The following is a 22,735-nucleotide window of genomic DNA, read 5'->3' as shown; positions in this document are numbered from 1 at the left end:
GAGAGAGGTGAAAAGCGGTGTGCCCCAAGGATCTGTCCTGGGACCGGTGCTTTTCAACCTCTTCATAAATGACCTGGAGACAGGGTTGAGCAGTGAGGTGGCTAAGTTTGCAGATGACACCAAACTTTTCCGAGTGGTGAAGACCAGAAGTGATTGTGAGGAGCTCCAGAAGGATCTCTCCAGACTGGCAGAATGGGCAACAAAATGGCAGATGCGCTTCAATGTCAGTAAGTGTAAAGTCATGCACATTGGGGCAAAAAATCAAAACTTTAGATATAGGCTGATGGGTTCTGAGCTGTCTGTGACAGATCAGGAGAGAGATCTTGGGGTGGTGGTGGACAGGTCGATGAAAGTGTCGACCCAATGTGCGGTGGCAGTGAAGAAGGCCAATTCTATGCTTGGGATCATTAGGAAGGGTATTGAGAACAAAACGGCTAGTATTATAATGCCGTTGTACAAATCTACGGTAAGGCCACACCTGGAGTATTGTGTCCAGTTCTGGTCGCCACATCTCAAAAAAGACATAGTGGAAATGGAAAAGGTGCAAAAGAGAGCGACTAAGATGATTACGGGACTGGGGCACCTTCCTTATGAGGAAAGGCTACGGCGTTTGGGCCTCTTCAGCCTAGAAAAGAGACCTAATGTTCCCAGACTTCTTCTCTAGGAGCTGATAAGAGACCCATTAGGTTAATCCAAGCAACCCATTCAGGAGCCTGCAGAGTGGATTAAGCCCATCAGCAGCATTTTGTCTTCTTGAGCTTTTATAATCTCACCTGGGAAAACCAGCCCCCTTTCAATCAGCAAGGAGGGAGGGAGGAGGAGCTAGCTAGGGGTATAAAGTTAGTGCCTGCCATCTCATGAGCCTCTCTGCAGAAGTACATGTGGCCTCTGGGAACCCAGTGCCTTGGGAACCAAGTGCCAGGTAAGGCACCGCGAGTTTTGCATGTGTGCGAGTTCAGCACCAGGGCAAGGAAGCCAGGGCCCTAGACACCGCCCTTCTCTTCCCTTGAGAAGAGGGGCAGCAAACCAGTGTAGGGTTTTTTAAGTACCCCTAAAAAAAAGCAAAAAAAAAAAGCTAAGCAGTCAGACAGCCAGCAGCAGGGTGGGAGCTATCCAGTGTTTTGCATTGAGTGTAACATGTATGACTATATGCCACTGGGGCATAAGTCAAGGGTCTGTCCTCAGTGCAAGTAGCTCCAGGGTCTCAGGAAATGCGTCCACTCCCTTGAAGCCTTGGTGGCTGACCTGGAGAAGCAGAGGCAAGCAGAGAAGGACCATGGGGAGACTTCTGGGGACTTTGTCCCAACCTCAGGCGTGCAGCTCCTCAGCTGCCCAGGTGGGAAGTCTTGGGGCTGGAGGACCTCATCCTGGAGAAGAGGGAAACAATCCCCTGGGGGGACCCTTTCTCCAAGGGACGGGCCTGTATCCGAATGCACTCAGGATACTCCTCAGCAGGAGGGGGTCGGGGGCCTAGAGAGGAGGCGCAGATCCAAGCAGCCCGGAGTTGCCCCGAACTGATCGGGAATGGGGTCAGGATTCAGCATAATCTCCAGGTCCCAATCCCACCCCCTCCTCTCCCGTCACTCGCTCATGGGCCTGCCCACCACTTGCCCTCCCCCGGAACACCTCCTCCCCAACCTCCCCATGCCCCCCCTCAAGTCAGCCAAGCTCGGCAGGCATGAACTCACCCTGTTTCAGCGCTGTGGAAGCTGAATGCAGCCTCCATGGGCCGGCGCACATCTCTGTACCAGCCTGGTCGACTCAGGAGTAAGCACAAACATGCTTTACGACACGTTTGCAACACTCCTGGGCATGCACAAGGGACTTGTGCCAGCCCAGCACAATCTTAGAATTGCACTCTAAGCAGCACATTACAGTAATTGATTCAAGACTTTCCAACTAAATGATTTAGCAAAATAATAGAAGCCAATATTATAACTGACCTGCAACAGGCACTGGCAGCAACTGAATTATCCAAAGATTCAACCAAATCTGGACTATGACAATAGCCCATGCCAGCAGTACAAAATAGATATCACTAGTCTTCTTCTTTTTAAGAAGTGCTCCAATCTCAGGCCTCCTTCTGCCACTCCCAGTGGATGGAGAAGCTGAAGGAGATGATGTAGAATAATCACTTTCTGTACTTCCTAGAAGAAATATATCTTGTTAGATCAATGTGCTGTAACTTGATCCAACAACCAAACAAATATCAGCAATCACTACCTTACATACCCAGATCTAGACTGGCTTAAAGAAGCATTTCCAATTATAATGAAATCAAAGTCACAGACGTATTCTTTTCAACTAGAGACGTTTCAGTGAAATATTTACATCTGCCACTCTTCCAGCAAATACGAGTAATATGTTTTGCCTATAGACTCAAAAGAAAAGAACACAGTGTTGCCAGCTGCCTTTAATCAAAAGCTTAAATAGGGCAATACCTTGCTCTTTCAACTAGTTAGGGATCAAAGCATGGAAGAAAGTCAAAATGAATGTCAAAGTATAGGCTTATTTAGCTTGCAAATTTATTCTGGTTGGTGAAAAATGTGAACACGTGCAAATGCATGTCAAGTCTACGTAAATAAAACAGAAAAACATAAGAACATCAATAATGTCATGAAAGAGGAAAGCAGGTGGAGGAAGTTTGAAATGTGGTTGTAACTGAGAATGAAAGAATAAGTGAAGAAAGTCAGGTGAATGAAAGCCAAGGTATTGCTGTACCCCTCACATTCCCAGCATCTCAAAATGAATTTCTTATACCACTAGTATATTTGTAATCCATGAAAGCTGCAATCCTATCCACGCTTACCATAAAGTAAGCCCCATGGACTATACAACACATTTGCGACTGTGGTCTATGCCGCAGAGGAGCGGTGTGGACCACAGGATTGGGCCCAATGGCAGTAGTTCTTAATCTCATCCCCTCACCACCTCCTTGCTCCTGTGCTCAGCACCCACCTGTTGCTTGTTGTCTTTGCTTGTTTCATAAGCAGGATGCTGAGCTTTTAAATATAATGTTTAGGAATAATCAGAAGATTTGTTTGCTGGGCTGTTTTGCTTGTGTAGCCTAGGAGGTTGGAGCACAGAGAGCCTGCACCATCTCAGTCTGAAGGAGGAGCAGGAAGGAATTTGGCAGAGAGAGTGCCTGGTTTTCTTCCTCAGTTTTGGCTCCGAGAAAGGCAAACAAAACAAGTTGGAGGAAAACACTCTGCGGGTTGTTTAAAGCAATCCCCTCTGTTTAATACCACTTTTCCACCTGCCTGGCATGTGTATGCAATTGCAGAATGGAAAACATCTGCATTAGAATCTTCTGCAGGGATAAGCAATCTGAAGCAGCTCCAGTTCCTCTTTGCTGCACTCACTCAGTCTACAGAGATTTTTCTCTTGCCCTCCCCTCTTCCACTCCCAGCAACTGACTCCATTCCCATGGAACATGATATTGAAGAGCCTCATTGACAGCCGGGAGCTTGCAAGATTTTTGCAGCATATTCTGCACTTGTGTGCAATATCACGAAGCCAATGGCTGCAGGGGCTATTTCTGCACCTGCACAAGGTACAGCCATTTTTCAGTGTTCTCAGCGCAGGGCGAAGGAGGCCTTCGACAATATGCAAAAGTGTGTGCAACTCTGAATTCCCCCCCACCTGATGTGCATTCTGATAAATCCACAGATCAAAAATCCCATATAAAAAGGTTTCACCTTTACCCCACCCTCACAGCAATCCCACTAATGTAAATTCAAAGAACAAGCTAAAGCATGCAAACCATATTGAAAAATTTCTAGTATTCTTACAGAGTATTCAGTCACCTGAAGGTTGTGATGGACATTCTTCATGACTTGATTCAAAACCAGTAACAGATATTGCCATGGCAATTGTAGACGTTGCAATAGAAATCACCTGACTAGGAAGTTCTACCCCTAAAAAAACAAACCCAGTGAGAGAGAGAGAGAGATTCACGTATAAATAAGATATCAAGAAGAATATCTTTTTAAAAGTTTTGTTGTTGTTCGTTTTCTCGGTGAAACTACAGGGTATCTCAAGAAAATGTACACATACTTTGTAGTGTCAAATTTATTGTGCTGTAATTCACACACATACCGCATACAGTGTACATGGAAGCAGCTGCCTGACCCAGTTAATTATTTAATTAGACCAAATGTGTAACACCCTGGGGATGCCGAAGTTGGTTGGATCCATGAGATGTTGTGGCAGGGCCCTGTCAGGACTGACCCAAGCATGGCCAGCCCAGCCCCAAAGGCCTCAGCAGGGATGCAGGGGAAGGGGGTTAGGCCACCCTGGTCCTTCTCCCCAACGTATCTTGGGCTCCCAGGCAGCCACATCAGCCAACAGCCTCACCAGCACTGGTCCTCATCAAAGGATGGGCTGGCTGCCAGGACCCACCCTATGGGCAAAGCAAGCTGAACAGTAAGCACCTTCCGAAGGACTCTCCTTCTAAAGGTGGCATCAGCAGAGTCTTAGGAATCTATTTTATAGTGTTTTAGGAAGGTATGCGGGGAAGACCACGTAGTCGCACGACAAATCTCCAACAAGGATGTGATCCCATCGAAGGCTGTCAAAGTGGCAGTGTCCCTGAGTGAGTATGCCTGAATTCCCACTGGAGGCTGCAAACCCAATGCTTCATAAGCCAATGAAATACAGGATCTTAACCATCTGGCCAAAGTGACAGGAGAAACCTTTGTCCCTACCGTCCTTCCTTGATAAGCCATGAAGAGAACATCAGTTTTCCTGAATAGTTTACTGTGTTCCGTATAAAAGCATGTAGTCTGTCTTGCATCTAACATATGCCAGGATTGTTCTCGAGGGTGTTTAGGATTTGAGCAAAAGGGCAGCAAAATCAATTCCTATTGACCACAGATTGGGAACCAGAGGTCTAAATAACCGTAAGTTAAGAAAGGAAATGGCTTAGAGCCAGGGTATTTAAGAGACCACCTTCTTCTATACAATCATCCTCTCGTCCTTGTCCTCTCTGATCATTGGAGAGAGTTCTTTTGTGGGTACCGCCATTGGTGGAAAAGAAAGGGGCGGTGGCTAGAAGTAGGGCCCTCTCCATGGTGGTACCAGTTCTATAGAATTCCCTGTCTCTTCGCTTAAGAACCTCTCCTTCCTTAGAGGCTTCCTGGCAGGGCCTAAAGTAATTTTCTTTTACACTCACCTTCCAAGTTTAGGGCTTTTTAAAAAGGGAGTTTTATGCTGTTTAGTTTTTATGGGCTGTCTTTTTATTGTTTCACTATTTGCTGCTGATTTTTTTATCTTACTCTAGGCTGTTAATGAATGTTTAAGGTTGATTCACTATTTTTAGGACATTTTACTGTTTTATTTATATAAAGGATGAACCAAAAGTAGGTGGACAGTAGGTGGAATAGGGTTTCTGTTAGAGTTATACTATAACGATGGTGTTCATTATAACTATGGCATTTGTGTTATATGATATTAAATTATATTTAATTGTATTAGTAAATATAACTGTATATGTAATCTCAAAATATAACTGTATATAGGTAATCTCAAAATAAATGTTATCATTTACTGTCCACCTACTTTTGGTTCACTCTGTATATATGTACAGGTCCAACCCTGTTATACACTGATTTTTTATACACACATTTGACTCAGCACAAATGGCCACTGCAAATGAGAAGGAATGTGCTGATCCCCGGAGAAGGGGAAAAAATCCATCCTTTTAAAAACACTTTTTACTGTTGTAGAGAGATAATCATGCAAGTGATTACAAGTATAACTTAATTATCTACAGATTTTTCTATCTCAACGAGATGAGAAGTACTCTATAAATCTAAAAAAACCAGTCATTTAGCCCTCCCTTTCCCCGGAGCATGTGAAAGAAGGCTAAATGGCAGTGACTATCACCTTCTCTATTCTTTCCCCCTCACCGCAGCTCCTGGTGAAGGGAGGGATTGCTTCCTCCTAGTGAAGCCTAAGTGCCTGAAGAGAGACAGATTGACTGTGTGCATTTCAAAAGGTCAGCAAGGCTGCTTTTAAATCATCAGAGCAAAGGGACTTTGTTTTTTAAATTGACTTGCTTTAGTGCATTTTTTGCCATCCATGTGAGTTCTTGGAATGGAACCTTCGTGAATAATGAGACACAACCTGTGTGTGTGTTTATATATATAAAATATAGTTACTGTTTTACACACACACACACACAAATAAAGTAACTGTTTGTAAGATACTTTGAATGCCTAGCAATGAGGGAAAGCAGGTTAGAAATCTGTAAATAAATAAAAAGCATGGATGGAGACTTTTGCATATTTGCATTAGATGTGCTTGTAGTGAATCAGGATATGTGCCATAATTGTATGACATTTACAGCTACAGATATAACCTAATTATCCATGTATTTTTCACCCACAGTTTTACCTCAACGTGATGAGAAGGACTCTTTAAATTAAAGGAAAAATGTCATTTAACAATAACTCGTTAATGCAAGAGAAGGCAGCCAGTTGACATAAATCATTCTCTCTCCAGGCACTTAGAATAGCTTCACTCCCGGGCAAGCAACCCCTGCCTTCCCCCTGAGCACCTGAAAGAATGATAATCACTTTCCATTCTTTCCCAGTGCTGTGCTCTGGGTGAAGGGAGGTGTTGCTGTCTTGGAGTGAAGTCTTTCTAAGCGCCTGAAGAGAAACTGATTAATGAATTGTCTGCCTAATGACTCTGTCTTAGATCACAAAGAGCAGCAAGGTTGTTTTTAAATTGCCTAGCAAAGGGACATTGTTTTTTAAATGGATTTGCTTTAATGCGACTTTTGCCATGCATGTGAGTTCTGGGAACGGAACCCTCATGAATAATGACTCAATGTGCATTTTAGTAGGTATATATGTTTTTATTTTTAATTGTAGTTTGCATTGTTCTATTGCATTGTTTATTGATTTTTTTCATTTGCGTATTGTTGGTTTTTATCGATTTATAAATTAAATAAATAAATACACCAACAGAGGTCCAGTTATATCCAATAGAAAATTATGTCCCATAATCATTAGGTCCAATTAAATAAAATATAATTAATCTGTTTTGTTTTATATTTTGTTTTCAATTCGATATAAGTTATCTTGGGTTTCCTGCAGGGAAAGAAGGCAGAGTATATATATTTTAAAATAAATGAATAAATACAATAATTATATTCTGTTCTCAGCACTGTGCCTTAAATGGACAAGAAAAGTAACAATTTCTTACCTGAAGATTCCTTTCCACTTGGTTGCTCATGCAACATTCCTACAGTCATTAAGATAACTATAACTAGAAATACTGGAATCCTCCAAGAGCCTGCTGCAGAAGCTAAAATAAATATTTTTCCATTAATAAACTTGACACTATTTTAGATAAATAAGGGTGCAATCCTAACCCCTTATGTCAGTGCTTTCCAGCAGTGCCAATGGGACACGTGCTGCATCCTGCAGTTGGGTGTCACTCACGGAGGCCTCCTCAAAGTAAGGGAATGTTTGTTCCCTTACCTCAGAGCTGCACTGCCCTTATGTCAGTGCTGGAAAGCACTGACATAAGGGATTAGGATTGCACTTAAATTGCATAAAGCAGCCATAAGAACTATAAACAGAATAATAATTGTTTTGACATTGCCTGCATAAACTTTATTATGAAAGACCCAAAAACTTAAGCTGAACATTTTAAAGCTTGACTGTGCCCCTTCCCCCTCCCAACAGTTACAGAAACATCAACCGCCCAGCAAGGAGAAAAAAGAAGCCAGCAAAGAGAAGAGCCACCATCACCACCTTCATCTGCTGGTACTTCTTTAAATTTGGGTTGTGCCCTTTCCTCCTCTTTGTTGTAATGATATCACATAACACCAACCGCTTTGTGTGGAGAAGGAGTGAAGAAAGCAAAGTACATCTCCCTGCCTTTTTTTGGTGCTATGTTTGATCTTTTTATAATTATATTTGCATATTTTAAATTGATATTAGCTGCCATGGAGGCTGAGAAGAAAAAAAAGAAACTCCAGAATTTGGGGACAAAAATTTTAGTTGAACATTCTGTTAAACCTAAATAGCATGATATAATTGGCACTGCAAGAAGTCCTCACCATCAATCTATTTTCTCTCAATGGTCATTTAATGCATTTTAAAAGACGTTTTTATGATGTGAAAGACTTTTGGATCTTAAGTATTCAGCAATGCAAAGGAATACATAGTTTGCCCTATTTATCCACAGATTTGGAATCCAACATCTGTGACTCAATCTCTGGGAGTCCTCCAGAAGTGGGTTCAGAACCCACATTGGGTCAAATCCATGAGTTTCAAACCTGTAGATAAGGAAGACCCAAAGTACAGATGAAATAACAAAAACAGTTTGTTCCATACACCAAGTAAGGGAATTATAGCATGGCTCCTTGCCGCCAATCACTGTTGCAAATGTGCCGTAAGGCATGCTTGCGAGCCTCACCACTCCCACCTTGGCTAGCTCAGCGCCAGCCAGTGCTGGGCTAGCGCAGGCGGTTGCCCAGCTTCTGCGGCTTGGCGGTCTCCCGGACTACCGAGCCACAGCATGGTAGGCGGGGGCGGGGAGAAGGCATTCTGGGGAGAGGGGAGGCCGGTGGGGGGCAGAGTGAGGGCAGGGGAGGTGTGCCGGGGGGGAGGGAGTGAGGCGGGTACACGGAGCTCCACTCCGCAGGATCCAAGGCGCTCGTGTAGGGTTCCATAGGGCTTTTTGGTTTCAATCACTATAATATCTAATGCACACACAAAATATTTCTAAAAAATTATGGTTTAAATATGTCTCTCCAAAACCTACCAAACCACTTCATCCATGTACATACAATCCACTTACCCAAATGAAAAAGAAGGATAATCCAGATAGGAACAGAGATTGTTCTCAAATAGCGTTCAGTGCTTGGGTTCCACTTGAATAATACAGTCAACAGATAGCCTGCTATCAAGGTCCATATCTTAACAGGAAAAGGAAAAACAGACCTATCAGTGCTTATTTCCAGCAAACCCAAATCAGTTTAGACCAGGGTGACCAACTACTAGCCTATAATACCAGGATTCAGTAATTTTGTCATGTCCCTGGCAAAATTACCAAATTTTTATTAAGGGAAGGCAATTATTTTGCCCATAGTTTCATTCATATAGAAAAGAAAAATGCCTTTCAGTTTTAAGTAACAGGGATATTCCATTCCAGGCAAAATAATTACATAAACGTAATTACATAAATAGACTATATGCTTATACTCCATTACCAAAGTTTTTAATCCTACATTGCGACACCTAACAACTAGCCATCCCTGATATAGATAGATGCTATAGTCAAGTTTTAATGATGGCCCTTTCCTATAAAGGTGTGCCCCCATATTTGCTGATCACATAAGTATCTTCCTCTATTATGCCGCCTGCCTGCTCACTCGCTGCATTCCATTCACAACCTGTAAGTAAAGCAAGAACAATGTAAGATAATGGCCTCCCCATCCACCAATAATTGAAACCGTGGTTATGGGATCAATGGATATGGGGGCATGCCTGTATCTGGAAAAAAATCAACATTTAATTAATTTTTTTGTAAAAAATAAAAAAACTCCATATGCTTGTTAAATATTATGTGTGTTTACTGTTGAAGAGACAAAGATCTCAATAACATAAATACTGTTGCTTTAATTAAGTTTAAAATCTGTCCAGTGATGGTGACTATCCTAACAGAATTAAGTTTAAAAAATGTCCAAATATTCTGTTTAACTGGAGACTGTTCACCTTCCAATGACTTCTGTTCCAATCAACTCTGGTAACTAATATTCATTTTCTGATACGTCCAAAGCTTTTTTTTCAAAATAAATGTTTAGTATGGGCCTCTTACATATGAAAGTCAGTTATATATCTATACGTATCTGTGAGTTTTGAAAAAATACATATTAAGTAAGTGAACACAGCAACATTTTGTTTTTTAAAGATAAATTAAATCATCATTAATTAGTATTTTTAAAACATCAAATCGACCCTGCAAATACATATTCTGATCTTCCTTGTGATATTACCAATAGGAATTCTAACAGGGTCTTCAATATTTCATTAGTGGCAGGAATGCTGCCAACTTTAAGTGTCAGAAAGTCAAGAGCGAAAGAGTTTTTCTCTCTAATATGGAAGTTGAGATCTTGCAGCTTGTATCATGTGCTTCATAACCTTGGGTTTCCAGAAATCTCTAATCACAAAACTCAGGCATGCTAATTTCAGCCTATGCTGTTGCTGCTCTAAGAGGGTTGTACCCAATGAAAACGGCATATATGAGCGCGCAGAACAAACAAGACATGCACCCAAAAGCCAGTTCATATACCCACAACTCAGGATTGTACAGTTATCTCACTGCACTTTCCACTGCTAAAGTAAGGCGGCAGAATTCTGCATTGTACAGATTACAAGGGAAGGACTGCATTTTTGAATGCTTCCTACATAAGAAGGTGCTTGATTATAGTAAACCAGAATGCCAGTTTACAGCCCAATCCTATGCCTGCTACTCAGAAGTAAGTCCCATTAGAATCATTGGGGCTTACTCCCAGGTAAGTGGGGATAGGATTGGGCTGTCAGTGAACTCCACTCCTTCACATGCTAGTTTAATACAGGTGGCAGTTCTACCACCTCATTCTGTACAATGTGTCAATCCAGTAACACTTGCAAAAGCTGAGGCTCCGCTTTCCCACCAGTCTGGGAGTGATAACAAGGGGTAGTCCCAGCTCAATAATTAAGCTCTGAAAAAGAGGTGCCACTGCTGGGATCCAATCCTCGCACACTGTCTCCGGACAGTCCTTGGGGCTGCAGGCACAGCTTGCAGGACCTGAGCCTGGCCTCAGAGGGAGCCTGTTTCACGGGTCCTGCTCAGTCCTGGAGCGCCACCCTCTGCCTGACTACAAATCAGTCTCGGTTCTAAACGATGCAGCTTTGTGTCCACCTGCCACCATCCCTCAAGCACGCTGAGGAGCTGCACCTTCCTGCCCTTCAGGGGCGCCTGCACCCTGTCACCGAAGAAAGGCGGCCAGAACGGGGGCTCTGCTGGAAGCCGCAGCTTTGCTCGCTTCGAAGCGGGTGCCTCAGTCGCTCAGGCCCAGGAAAGCCACCCACTCGCGCCCACCTCCTCCCGCGGCCTGGCACTCACCCAGAGACTGCTGAAGTAGTCCAGCCCGCGGCAGATGAGGCGGGCGGCCTGGGATGAGGCGGCCTGGACCCCGAGGGAGGTGCAGAGCGCGTAGAGCCCGTAGAGGGCAGGCCCCCCGGCGCCCAGCAGCAGCAGCAGCCGGCGGCGTCGCAGCACCTGCCTGCCCAGCGCCTCGGCGGCGGCGTTGGCGAAACAAAGCGGCAGCAGCAGGGCGGCCAGGAGCACCGGCGTGCCGGAGCGGCGGAGTCGGCGGAGCCAGCGCCGGCCCAGCGCCGTCAGGGAGTTCTTGAAGGGGTGCAGGAAGGTGCCGCACAGCACGGCCCACAGCAGCGGCCGCAGGAAGGCCTCCAGGATGAAGTAGACCAGCACGGCCGCCCCGCAGCACAGCCCGGCCAGCACCAGCGCCCCGGTGTTGTAGAAGGCCTGGCGCAGCGGCTTCTCCAGGCGCGGCAGCGACGCGGGCGGGGACGGGCCGCTCTCCCGCTCGGGCGGGCTGGAGGGGGACCCGCCGTCCCCGCTCTCAGCCATGGACACGCTCGCCCGGCCCGTCAACGGCGTCTCAAGAAAACCGCCCCGCCAAGTCAATAGCAACCAAACCCCCAAGTAAAGCGCGCGCCGCAGGGGATGCTGGGGGCTGTAGTTGTCCAGAACGGCCAATACAAGCCCTTGTACAACCACCACCAAACCCAAGTAAGACGGGCGCCGCAGGCATTGCTGGGGACTGTAGTTTTCCAGAATGGCCAATACAAGGCCTTGGACAACAACGGCCAAACCCAAGTAAAACGCGCACCGCAGGGAATGCTGGGGACTGTAGTTGTCTAGAACGGCCAATACAAGGCCTTGATATCGAGTGAAACGGAAACGTCTCCGTGTTCTGAATTCTTAGGGGTTTGGCACATTAAAGCTCCATTGTCATTTGTGGCGTTGCGTGACCTTCGACCTCTTCACTTTATTTCTTGTTTAACCGGTTATTTTTCTTTAATCTTCAGACTTGGGTGGGCAAGCGGGGTGTTTCTGGGGGGGTGCAGACATGAAGCCCGCCAAGACATGAAGCTTGGGGAAGGCTGAGCGCAGCTGAGCAGTGGCCCAGGCAGCCTCCTGCCCCAAGGGATCTGTGGGCCCTGGACCCACCTCCTGTGGGAAACTGGTGCGGAAGGTGACACGGAGGTGATGTGGCCAAGATGCTTCATAGTCACAGCAACATAAGAACATATAACATCAGAACATAAGAACAGCCCCACTGGATCAGGCCATAGGCCCATCTAGTCCAGCTTCCTGTATCTCACAGCGGCCCACCAAATGCCCCAGGGACACACCAGATAACAAGAGACCTGCATCCTGGTGCCCTCCCCTGCATCTGGCATTCTGACATAACCCATTTCTAAAATCTAAAACACAGGCAGTTTCTCTCCCCTTTCTCCTGCATCTTCAGGCCTAATGAAGTACTTACTAAGAAGTTACTCCCTGAAATTTACCGCTGAACGTTGCCTGGTTCCCTTCTCAGGTGGCCACTTTATTACTTGCAGGAGCAAGACAAAGGAAGAGGCTACAGTTGACTAGCAGCATTTTCTTTGTATACAAAATGAGCTCGGTCACAGCCACCACCACATCAGAGCAGTGACAGTCCCACCCTCATAGCAACACAGATGCTGCCTGGATCCCAGCACTTGCCTCTGACGCAACTGCAGCCAGCCCAAGCCCCCAAAAGGGTGGGGAGAGTCGTCAGCAGGCCAAGGAAGCCTTCACTAACCCCCTCGGGATGACAGATCTGCTGCAGAGGTCGGCAGCAGTGCTACGCTGACATCAGAGCTGTAGTGGAAATTTAAAAGGCCATAGGAAGCTGTGGGGAAGTGAAAAGAATCAGAAAATCTCACTTCCTGTCACTCCCACTTTCCTATGGCAGATCAAAGGATACCGAATACACCAAGCAGCCAATCGCAGCACAACAACCCCTTCCAGAGAGACCAGCACTCCGATGACAGGATGTGCAACAGGAAGCTATCCCTCTCTGGCCTCGTGTCACACACACTGAGAGCAATTTTATCAGGGGTTACAAAGTTTCTTTTGGGCACCTTCCCAAAGAGGGACAGGGTGAAACAGAGTGGGGGGTGGCAGTGGGGGCGGGCAGAATGGGGCAAAACACATAGGGGGAAAGTGGCAAGAGCTGGAAGAGTCTTTGGAGCCCAGGTCTACCAGTCTTCCTAATGCAGAGCTCAGGTGTATCTGCCTGCCCGATGTTGGCAGCTAGATACAGTAATATGGAAAACCAAACACACTCCTAAGTCTCTCTAAAATATTTCAAATATAGAAAATCATTGCAGGAGATTAGTAGCATTGTACTTAGGCTCATACTAGAATGGAAAGTGTCCTGGGTACACCAAAACTGAGTCTTGCAGTAGCTGCAGTCCTGCTGAGCTCCTATACATAAGAACAGCCCCACTGGATCAGGACATAGGCCCATCTAGACCAGCTTCCTGTATCTCACAGCAGCCCATCAAATGTGCCACTAGCATACCAGATGACAAGAGACCTGCATCCTGGTGCCCTCCCTTGCATCTGATATAGCCCATTTCTAGAATCAGCAGGTTGCTCCAATGTGCATGACTTTACACTTACTTACATTGAAACGCATCTGCCATTTTGCTGCCCATTCTGCCAGTTTGGAGAGATCCTTTTGGAGCTCCTCACAATTACTTCTGGTCTTCACCACTTGGAAAAGTTTGGTGTCGTCTGCAAACTTAGCCATCTCACTGCTCAACCCCGTCTCCAGGTCATTTATGAAGAGGTTGAAGAGCACCGGTCCCAGGACAGATCCTTGGGCACACTGCTTTTCACCTCTCTCCTTTGTGAAAATTGCCCATTGACACCCACTTTCTGTTTCCTGGTCTTCAACCAGTTCTCAATCTATGAGATGAGCTGCCCTCTAATTCCTTGACTATTGAGTTTTCTCAGCAGCCTTTGGTGAGGGACCATGTTGAAGGCCATCTGAAAGTCCAGATATTTAATGTCCATGGGTTCTCCCGCATCCACATGCTTGTTGACCTTTTCAAAGAATTATTAAAGGTTTGTGAGGCAAGACATGATACCCCGCATAGCCAGTTATGCAAACCACAAGGGAACCTGCAGCATACCTGGCAGTGGTGTGATCCCAGCTGTTCCTCTGTGGGTTGTTCACTTACTTGTTGCAAACAACCACTGTTGCTTTGCAAACTCTGTGACAGACAGTGAACTTACCCATGTAACCAGACCTCACTGACACCTGCTATTTGGTTGTCTGTAGGGTACCTTTTAAAGCAGCCCCACTGTGCCATGGCACACTGGTGTGCCATGGATGGTCTGCAGGTGTGCCACGGGAATTTGGGGGAGGATCATTTGTTAGTAAGGCCACTGGGGGATGTGAGCCCCTGCTATCAGTGTGGTGTGCCCTGTCAATTGTCAAAAACCGATGGTGTGCCTTGACAATTTTAGTGCCTTGTCAATGTGCCATGAGTTCAAAAAGGTTGAAAATCACTGTTTTAAAGGGACATGATGGTTGGTAAATCCACTTGTGTGTTTCTCTTTCAGATGCTACTCCTTCTTTGAGTCTGCAGCAAGAACTTAGAACTAATTATACTTCTTATTAGTAGATGGGGTCCCTGTTTCTTACCTCAGCTGACCACAGGGTGGGACTCTGCAGGGGAGGGGCCTCTCTGCAAGAACTCATGTTCTGCGTCTTCACTCTCAAACTTTTGTGGCAGGGGAAGCTCCTTATTAATCACAGTTTACCTGTTCACTGCTGCAGGTGGTGTATAAAACAGACAATTGCAAAAGGGAGTGAGAGAGCAGCATAATGACAGATACCCTGGGGTTATTATGCAGCAGGTGTCAGCCGTGATGCAAAGCACATGGGGTATGTATGGATGTCCCTAAATGGGCAGGTTGCTACAACAGAAGCCCTTTGTCACATGCAAGCCCAATGTTTAGCCCATGCAGTGCTCCTTATAATAGGTCAATGTGCTACAGCATCCCAGCCAGATGTGTCTATCTGTAATGCTGTAGACCAGAAGTCTCCAAACTTTTCAGTACGAGGGCCACATAGTATATTTTACACATTTTTGTGGGCCAAAAAAAAAATCAGTTTTATAAATGAATGATTGAAATTTAAATGAAAGAATAAGTTTTACTTGGATCTTTTTTGCAATCAGCATGATATGATTCAGAAAAAAAGATAAATTGACAATTACAAAGAAACAGTGCTGGTTTAGACTAAGAAATGATATATAATGAATAACAATATCAAACATTAGCAAATGCCCTGACAAAAAAAAAGGTTGCTTTGGGCCAGATAAAACCTTGTGGTAGGCAGGATGTTGCTCCCGAACCATAGTTTTGAGACCCCTGCGGTAGGATGCTAAATGTTCCATTAGGAGCTCTTTGTTTTGGGGCCTGCTATAGCTTACTGATTAGAGGACAGCTCTGCAGACTGGCCATTGAGGGTCCTACTTCCACTTCTTTTGTCCCTGCCTTGGTGTTTCTGGCCAATCATGTAAAAAGTGAATAAGGCCCAAACCCTAACCAATTTTCCAGCACTGACATAGCTGTGCAATGGGGAATGTGCTGCATCCTGCAAGTGGGTGGCAATCATGGACACCTCCTCAAGGTAAAGGAATGTTTGACACCTTACCTCAGAGCTACTTTGCTCTTACCCTGGTGCTGGAAAGTTTGTTAGGATTGCGCCCTAAATTTCTGATTACTGTAAGCTTCCTAGCTTGGTTTGACTGGCTCCCTGCATCTCTCTGCAGTGAGTTATCAGCACCCTACCTTACTGATGAGAGTCTCCTTGGAACTCATCCCATTCCATCTTACAAAACGGTTCCTTCCAGCTGGTAAACTGCCCTGGGGGACTCATACTGTTACCAGATACAGACTTGTGCGGTTATTTCACACGGCTGTTTTCTCCTAAGAGACTTATCTGCATGTCTTTCACCTGCTGCAATTAAAAAAGTTTTTCTTGGATGTGTGTGTGGCATAAGGGGAATTGAACTCTAGCTACTAGATTCCTAGCGGTTCTCTGCTTTACGCCTCCTTACTGTCTGTCACTCAGTAGCTCCTGTGTGTGTGTGTCATTGTCATGATTGACAATTTTAGCTATTGCTTTTTTACTTATTCCTAGGGGCCACAATCCCAGCAGTGGTTGCTCATTGGATTTGCCACTGCCCCTGCTTGATTCACTCTGATGGCACTTCTCTGGTCACCAGCATTGGGGCAAGGTAGGTATGATGAATGGTGCCTTACAGATTGGGCCAGTGTTGGGCTGACATCAGGCAGTCATTGGGCTACCACCCCATGATCATTGTATTGTACTGGGGTTTCCATGGATGGTAGTTGAAGTGTTACTAGGAAGGCTGCACCAATGTTGAATTGCCTGGGCTCTTGTTTCTCCCTACTCTTTGTGCTTACAGGCTTAGCATATGACAGATATTGCACAGATGTAGCAGCAAAGTTGCATAGCATGGTAGCATAGGGCAGGAGGTCTGGTCTAGAGGGTAGAGCCTCCGTCTGCCTGAAGATAACATCCACAAGGTCGCCAGTTCGAGGCCACCAGCACCGTGCGACCTTGGAGCAGCTGACAAGCTGAAGCCGAGCAATTCCATCTGCTCTGAGCGTGGGAGGATGGAGGCCAGAATGTGAAGCCAGATCGGAATGAGACACCTAGAATGTAGTGGTTCTTGAAAGAAAGAACCTTCTTTGAAATTGTAAAAATCCCTATTTAATAAGGGATTTAAATAAGCCTGCCTATGTAAACCGCCTTGAATAAAGTCTTGAATAAAGACCAAGAAAGGCGGTATATAAATACCTGTTATTATTATTATTAACTTCAGCATAGGATTGCATTGAAAGTGTATTACAGAAGTTAGCCATAGCTATCAACTACATCAAGTACAGTGGACCTTTGCTTTACAGTAGTAATCTGTTCCAGAGAAAGCCATTATATTGTGAAAAAAATATTATAACCCATTAATGCATTGCTTGTTGGTAATTTCTTCCAAGATCTCAGGAGTTGAAGTTTCTGCCACAGAACTAAACTATTTCCTGCTCTAAAATGTGATTTTAAAGATGCCTACTGCACTCTTTAGGGCCATGATTATCAGCTTGCACTACGTTAAAACAATAAAACCCGAAAACAAGGCTGTATCCTTCCATCAATATATACAGCCACAGTGTTAAAAATGCTGCTGCTGGCCGAGATGCTACCTAGAATGCTTGCGTTTGCATTGGCTGTATACTTCTCTCCAAAATCACAGCCATGATTTTAAAAACTGCTATTGGCTGAGATGCCACCAAACACTTGCGTTTGCGTTGCTGATTGGCTTATCTGTCACCCACAAGGTCCTGCTGGTGACAGTTGTGAGCCCATTTCACAACTATGAAAAACTGATTGTACAGGCTGAGACTAATTATTAGCATGGGTTCCATTCCAAGCACTCAGTGGATGGCAAAAAAATGAACTAGAGCAAATCAATTTAAAAATCAAAGTTTCTTTGCTCCATTGATTTAAAAACAGCCTTGCTGACCTTTGTGATGTAAGATAAGAGTCATTAACAAGACAATCCATCAATCAGTCCTCTTCCAAGAGCTTGAGGCAAGCTGGCAGAAGTAATCCAAACTGTATACATGTTCATGTGCTAATGTTGTTCAAATGTATGTATGAACCAAATGTACATGATGCCAAGATGTAGTCATGCTAATGATGTTATGTTAGAGGGAAATGCAATGGGTAAATAAGTTTGGAACTAGAGAATACAGGAAAATCAGAATGAACTGTAATTGAACTTTCTAAAAGTACAAGGCAGAGAAAAAACCTTCCTAATTAAGAGTATCGTAAAATTCAGTGCCTAGCTGTTATCAGACAAGCTGTCATGATGATATACTAAGCTAAGGACTCTGCAATTAGCAGGCTAACTGTCAAATTGAGATATATAGGACTCTGCCTGACTTCAAAGAGTGGAATGTAAAACCCCCCTCAAACCTATGGGCTGCCTTTAGGCAGAGGAAAAGCAGTTTCAAAGCTGCTTTCAGAACAAAGGGGAAAATGAGATTTTAGAAGAATTTTAAGGGAAGTTTAATGTGAGAATTAGATATTAATGAGAGATTAACAAATATGTGGATTTAAAGAGAGGCTTAGCAGTGCTTAAACAGGACATTCTATAGACTCTGAGGCAAACAGCAAAGTAGCTGGACCATCAGTTAAGATCAGTTATAGATTCTGCTACTGAACCAATAAAACTTAATGCCTCAGGTCATAAAGTCATTATCTGGGAGCTGACAGCCCTCACAGGCAAGAGAGAAGCAATTTGGATTTCCAAATTGTATTTATTTAGGGCTTCTCTACTAAGAATAAAATAAAGTTAGGCTGCAGACTGAAATGCCTACATTTAGACAGAGAGAGCCTTTTATGATCTCTAAAACAGTAGCAAATTAGCCAAGCAATAAAAGGAGGAAACTGAATGCTTTCCACATGCGCTGCCTCCGACGTATTCTCGGCATCACCTGGCAGGACAAAGTTCCAAACAACACAGTCCTGGAACGTGCTGGAATCCCTAGCATGTATGCACTACTGAAACAGAGACGCCTGCATTGGCTCGGTCATGTCGTGAGAATGGATGATGGCCCGATCCCAAAGGATCTCCTCTATGGAGAACTCGTGCAAGGAAAGCGCCCTACAGGTAGACCACAGCTGCGATACAAGGACATCTGCAAGAGGGATCTGAAGGCCTTAGGAGTGGACCTCAACAGGTGGGAAACCCTGGCCTCTGAGCGGCCCGCTTGGAGGCAGGCTGTGCAACATGGCCTTTCCCAGTTTGAAGAGACACTTGGCCAACAGTCTGAGGCTAAGAGGCAAAGAAGGAAGGTCCATAGCCAGGGAGACAGGCCAGGGTCAGACTGCACTTGCTCCCTGTATGGAAGGGATTGTCACTCCCGAATCAGCCTTTTCAGCCACACTAGACGCTGTTCCAGAACCACCTTTCAGAGCGCGATACCATAGTCTTTCGAGACTGAAGGTTGCCAACTACTAAAAGGAGATAGAGTGACAGATTCTGCTACCAGCAGAAGTGTTTTGTTTGGGTAAAAGTGTAAAACAATTAGTAGAATAGATTAGAGGTCATCAGAAGCCACATGAGGTCCACAAATGAGAGTTTAAAATGCCAGCTTCTGAACAGTTTGAATTCAGAAGCTCCAGCACCAAATAGGGACCTTAAAAGCTGTTCTGAAGTCATCTGAAAGGAAAGTAGCACATAGAATGTTACAAAATTTATTGTTTGTAAACTCAGAAGTTAGCAAGTATATTCTTTGCTCAATATTAGTTAAATTAATAAGGGAAAACTAAGTTAAAAGGATTTGAGTCTGCCTTAGAGTGAGGCTTGCAAAATAAAGGCAACACAGCTACTTTGGAATGTGGAATTCTTATCTAAGCAGGAATATTTCAAATTTGACAACTAACTAAAATGCCCAGACTTTCCTAGGCGCCAGAATAGATAGTGAATTTAAGAATATTTCTAATAATAAGGAATAGTTAATCTTGGTAGACACAGACTCATTAGCAGAAAGTCTGTTCAATATCAAAGTTGACAGAACAGATATGAAACTAGTGGAACTACATATCAATGTTGGCAGAATCAGATAAGGGAGATGCCTCAGGAATGTGAGAGAGAGGCCTCCAGCTAGAGATTTCTCTTGAAAATGCAACTTATATCAGAGAAGAACTGAGATTTTATAGAAATCAGAAATCACTTTATAACTTTGTGTAGAAAATAGATATAAAATATATGAATCCAGAATAAGAAAGAGGATAAAATACTGAATAAAATAAGTATAAACATTAATTTAAAAAACGCATAATTACAAAATTAGTGTAATTAGGAAAATTAAGATGGATGCACACCACCCCCTGGCGAGTCCTGAGAACAGTGCATTCTGGAAATATGATAGCACTAGGAAGGAGGAGTTATGAAAAATCCCCATTTCTGACATCATGGGCACTAACGAATAAGATTGGGATTTTCTCAAGACAAAGAACCCTACAGGCATATAAGGTAAAACCCAGCAGGGAAAATGGCTTTTTCTCTGGGACACTGAGAGACCACAGCTCTCTGTGTTCCCCATTTTGAACCACTGAGAGAAGCCCATTGCTGGCAATGAATAAATGTTTGCTCATTTTCACCAAGCTTGCTTACGGAGTCTATTTTTGAGTTTATTTTCAACTTTGCTCTTCAAGCTCATGTTTGAGCTTGTTTGAAGATTGCTGCAGACACAACAATTAACGTAACGACCTTGCAACAAGCTTACAAAGAGCTGAGAGCTTACACTCATCCCCTCCCTTCACCAATGCAAAGGGATCACCTTTCTTTCACATGCTATGGGGAAGGGAGGGGTCCCCTGGAGAGAGAAGGAATGATGGGTTGTCAGCCAGCTCCCCTCTCTCTCTCATTCAGGAGGCTATTGTTAAAGGACTGTTCAGTTTTTTAAACTGATTTTAAAGGGATGCATTTTCCCTTTCTCCAGGGATCAGCACATTCCTTCTCATTTGCAGGGGCCTTTTGTGTTGAGTCACACACATTGTGTTGAATCTGTGTATAAAAAATCCATGTATAAATAGGCTGGACCTGTATAGTGAACTTTGTTTCACTACATTGTAAAGTTATTTGATTTTAAAGTGAACCACTTGTAAAGTGGGGGTCCACTATATATCAACTATCCTGATATATATTGGCTCAGTCCTATCCCTGGGTCATGTTGGCATCTGCTTCATCTTCCATGTTCCATCTGCTCTGAGCGTGGGAGGATGGAGGCCAGAATGTGAAACCAGATCAGAAAGAAACATCTGAATGTTGTGGTTCTTGAAAGATAGAACCTTTTTTCAATTGTAAAAATCCCTACGGGGATTTAAATAGCCTGCCTATGTAAACCGCCTTGAATAAAGTCTTGAATAAAGACCAAGAAAGGCAGCATATAAATACCTGTATTAAATTATTAATATTAAATTATTAAATTAATATTTCCACAGTCACTGATGCAATGATGGGCTTGCCAGCACATAAGGTTGTCTGCTGATTGACATGCCCTGGATAACAGCATAATGGTGGGGTAACACTGCAGTATCACAACCTGGATGCCCGTACAATCCAGCTGGTAGAGAGACCAAATATGGGAGGACATTGAGAGCAGGACGTGGGAGAGGTGTTGAAGAGCTGATGCATGCCAGATCCTAACCCTCCTTTGGATGACAGATATGCCTCCAATGCCAAAGAAATGCTACACCAATGATAGACCTGGCAGAAGCAGCAGTAACCCCATGGTGAACAAATGCGTCCTTCCCCCAAAAAGGCTTCTGGAAGCCAAAACTCCCCCACGGGAGATGCTATGTTGGTGCTGCTGCATCACCATATAGGGAGTTAGGTAGGATTGGGCTGTCAATTATCCTGTTGAGATCACCCCTGTTAATATTTAATCATCACCATTTTCAGCAAGAACACAGTCAGTATATTTACCATGGATGTTTTCCTGCCAGTCAATGATTGAACTCTTTTTGAACTCTTGGTAGTGTGTTTGTTTGTTTTTAAAGTCAAGGCCAGTACACAAGCTTGAAGCCATCTGGTTTTTACTTTGTTGCTAGGATACTTAAAGTACCTGAGGTGAGTGCAGACCACACTCAAGGAAATGCTGCTTCTGAAGCAGGTGTTGTTGGATATTTGCAATCTCAGGGCAGCATTAAAAATATAAATGTACAGCCTCTTATTTTCCTAGAGTCTCAAACTTGTGACCCAAAGCTGTCAAGGCCATAACAGTAGTTGCAGTTCAACATAGTTGGCTTCACTTTGTTGTCAGGGTACTTGAAACACCTGAGGGGGTGATCACTGATCCTATGGCTTGAAATGAGGAGCTTCCTGCTTCTATGGCATTCCCTATTTGTTTTTGTTCTAACCTCAGCTATCCAATTATGTTAAAATTTTAGGAATCAGATTATTCAAAGCACAGGTGTTTGCAGGCAAGCCGTTCCAGGGACCCCCTGCAGATATGGAAACTGAGGTTATGGGGACAACCTGTAGTAATAGTGGCCCTCTGCACACACCCCTTAGCGTCCATTAATGTTCTTAAAAGGCTTCCTGGTGCTTCTTGCTTTAAACAGGTCACTATAAGAATTCCAACTTATAGCATGAAGACAGCAAGCTGCTGGCAGCTTCAATTCCTGATTAAAACAGACCTAACGCTAAACAAGCAGTAGAAGTTAACTGCTTCCTGTTAAGCATTAGGTTTAGTTTTGTCAGACATTCAGGCTGCCGTCAGCCTGCTTTCTTTGCACTATGAGCTGGAATGCTTATAGCACCCTGCTTAAAGCAAGAAACACCAGGAAGCCTTTTAAGAACATTAATGGGTGTGGAGGGGGGCTTGGATCTGTGGGCACCAGATCCACGGATATGGGGGCCCACCTGTACATCTCACTAAACTGCTCTCTGAAAAGAAAGAAGTGTGAATGTGTATTTTGAGCTGAAAATTTAGCTTTCAACTTTAAGTTGCTAAATACTGAAGATGGGCCTGCAATGATGCCCCACAATTCAGGGAATTGAGA

General features: G+C 44.3%; 1 protein-coding gene across 2 annotated transcripts in view; it reads right to left on the bottom strand.

Annotated features, from left to right (window-relative positions):
- Positions 1-11,704, bottom strand: part of TMEM245 (transmembrane protein 245) — a 71,761-nt gene extending 60,057 nt beyond the window's left edge. For both annotated transcript variants that reach the window (XM_066628688.1, XM_066628689.1), the window contains exons 1-5: positions 11,128-11,704; positions 8,818-8,935; positions 7,213-7,314; positions 3,807-3,917; positions 1,944-2,147 (exon numbers count right to left, since the gene is read on the bottom strand). In XM_066628688.1, coding sequence (XP_066484785.1) covers positions 1,944-2,147; positions 3,807-3,917; positions 7,213-7,314; positions 8,818-8,935; positions 11,128-11,655 — 1,063 coding nt within the window. In that variant the 5' untranslated portion in view covers positions 11,656-11,704. The remainder of the gene's footprint in view (positions 1-1,943; positions 2,148-3,806; positions 3,918-7,212; positions 7,315-8,817; positions 8,936-11,127) is intronic.
- Positions 11,705-22,735: the final 11,031 nt, after the last annotated feature.

The sequence above is a fragment of the Tiliqua scincoides genome, chromosome 5 (genome assembly GCF_035046505.1).
Source record: "Tiliqua scincoides isolate rTilSci1 chromosome 5, rTilSci1.hap2, whole genome shotgun sequence".
NCBI classification, from domain to species: domain Eukaryota; kingdom Metazoa; phylum Chordata; class Lepidosauria; order Squamata; family Scincidae; genus Tiliqua; species Tiliqua scincoides.
This window is presented reverse-complemented; position numbering and strand designations above follow the sequence as displayed.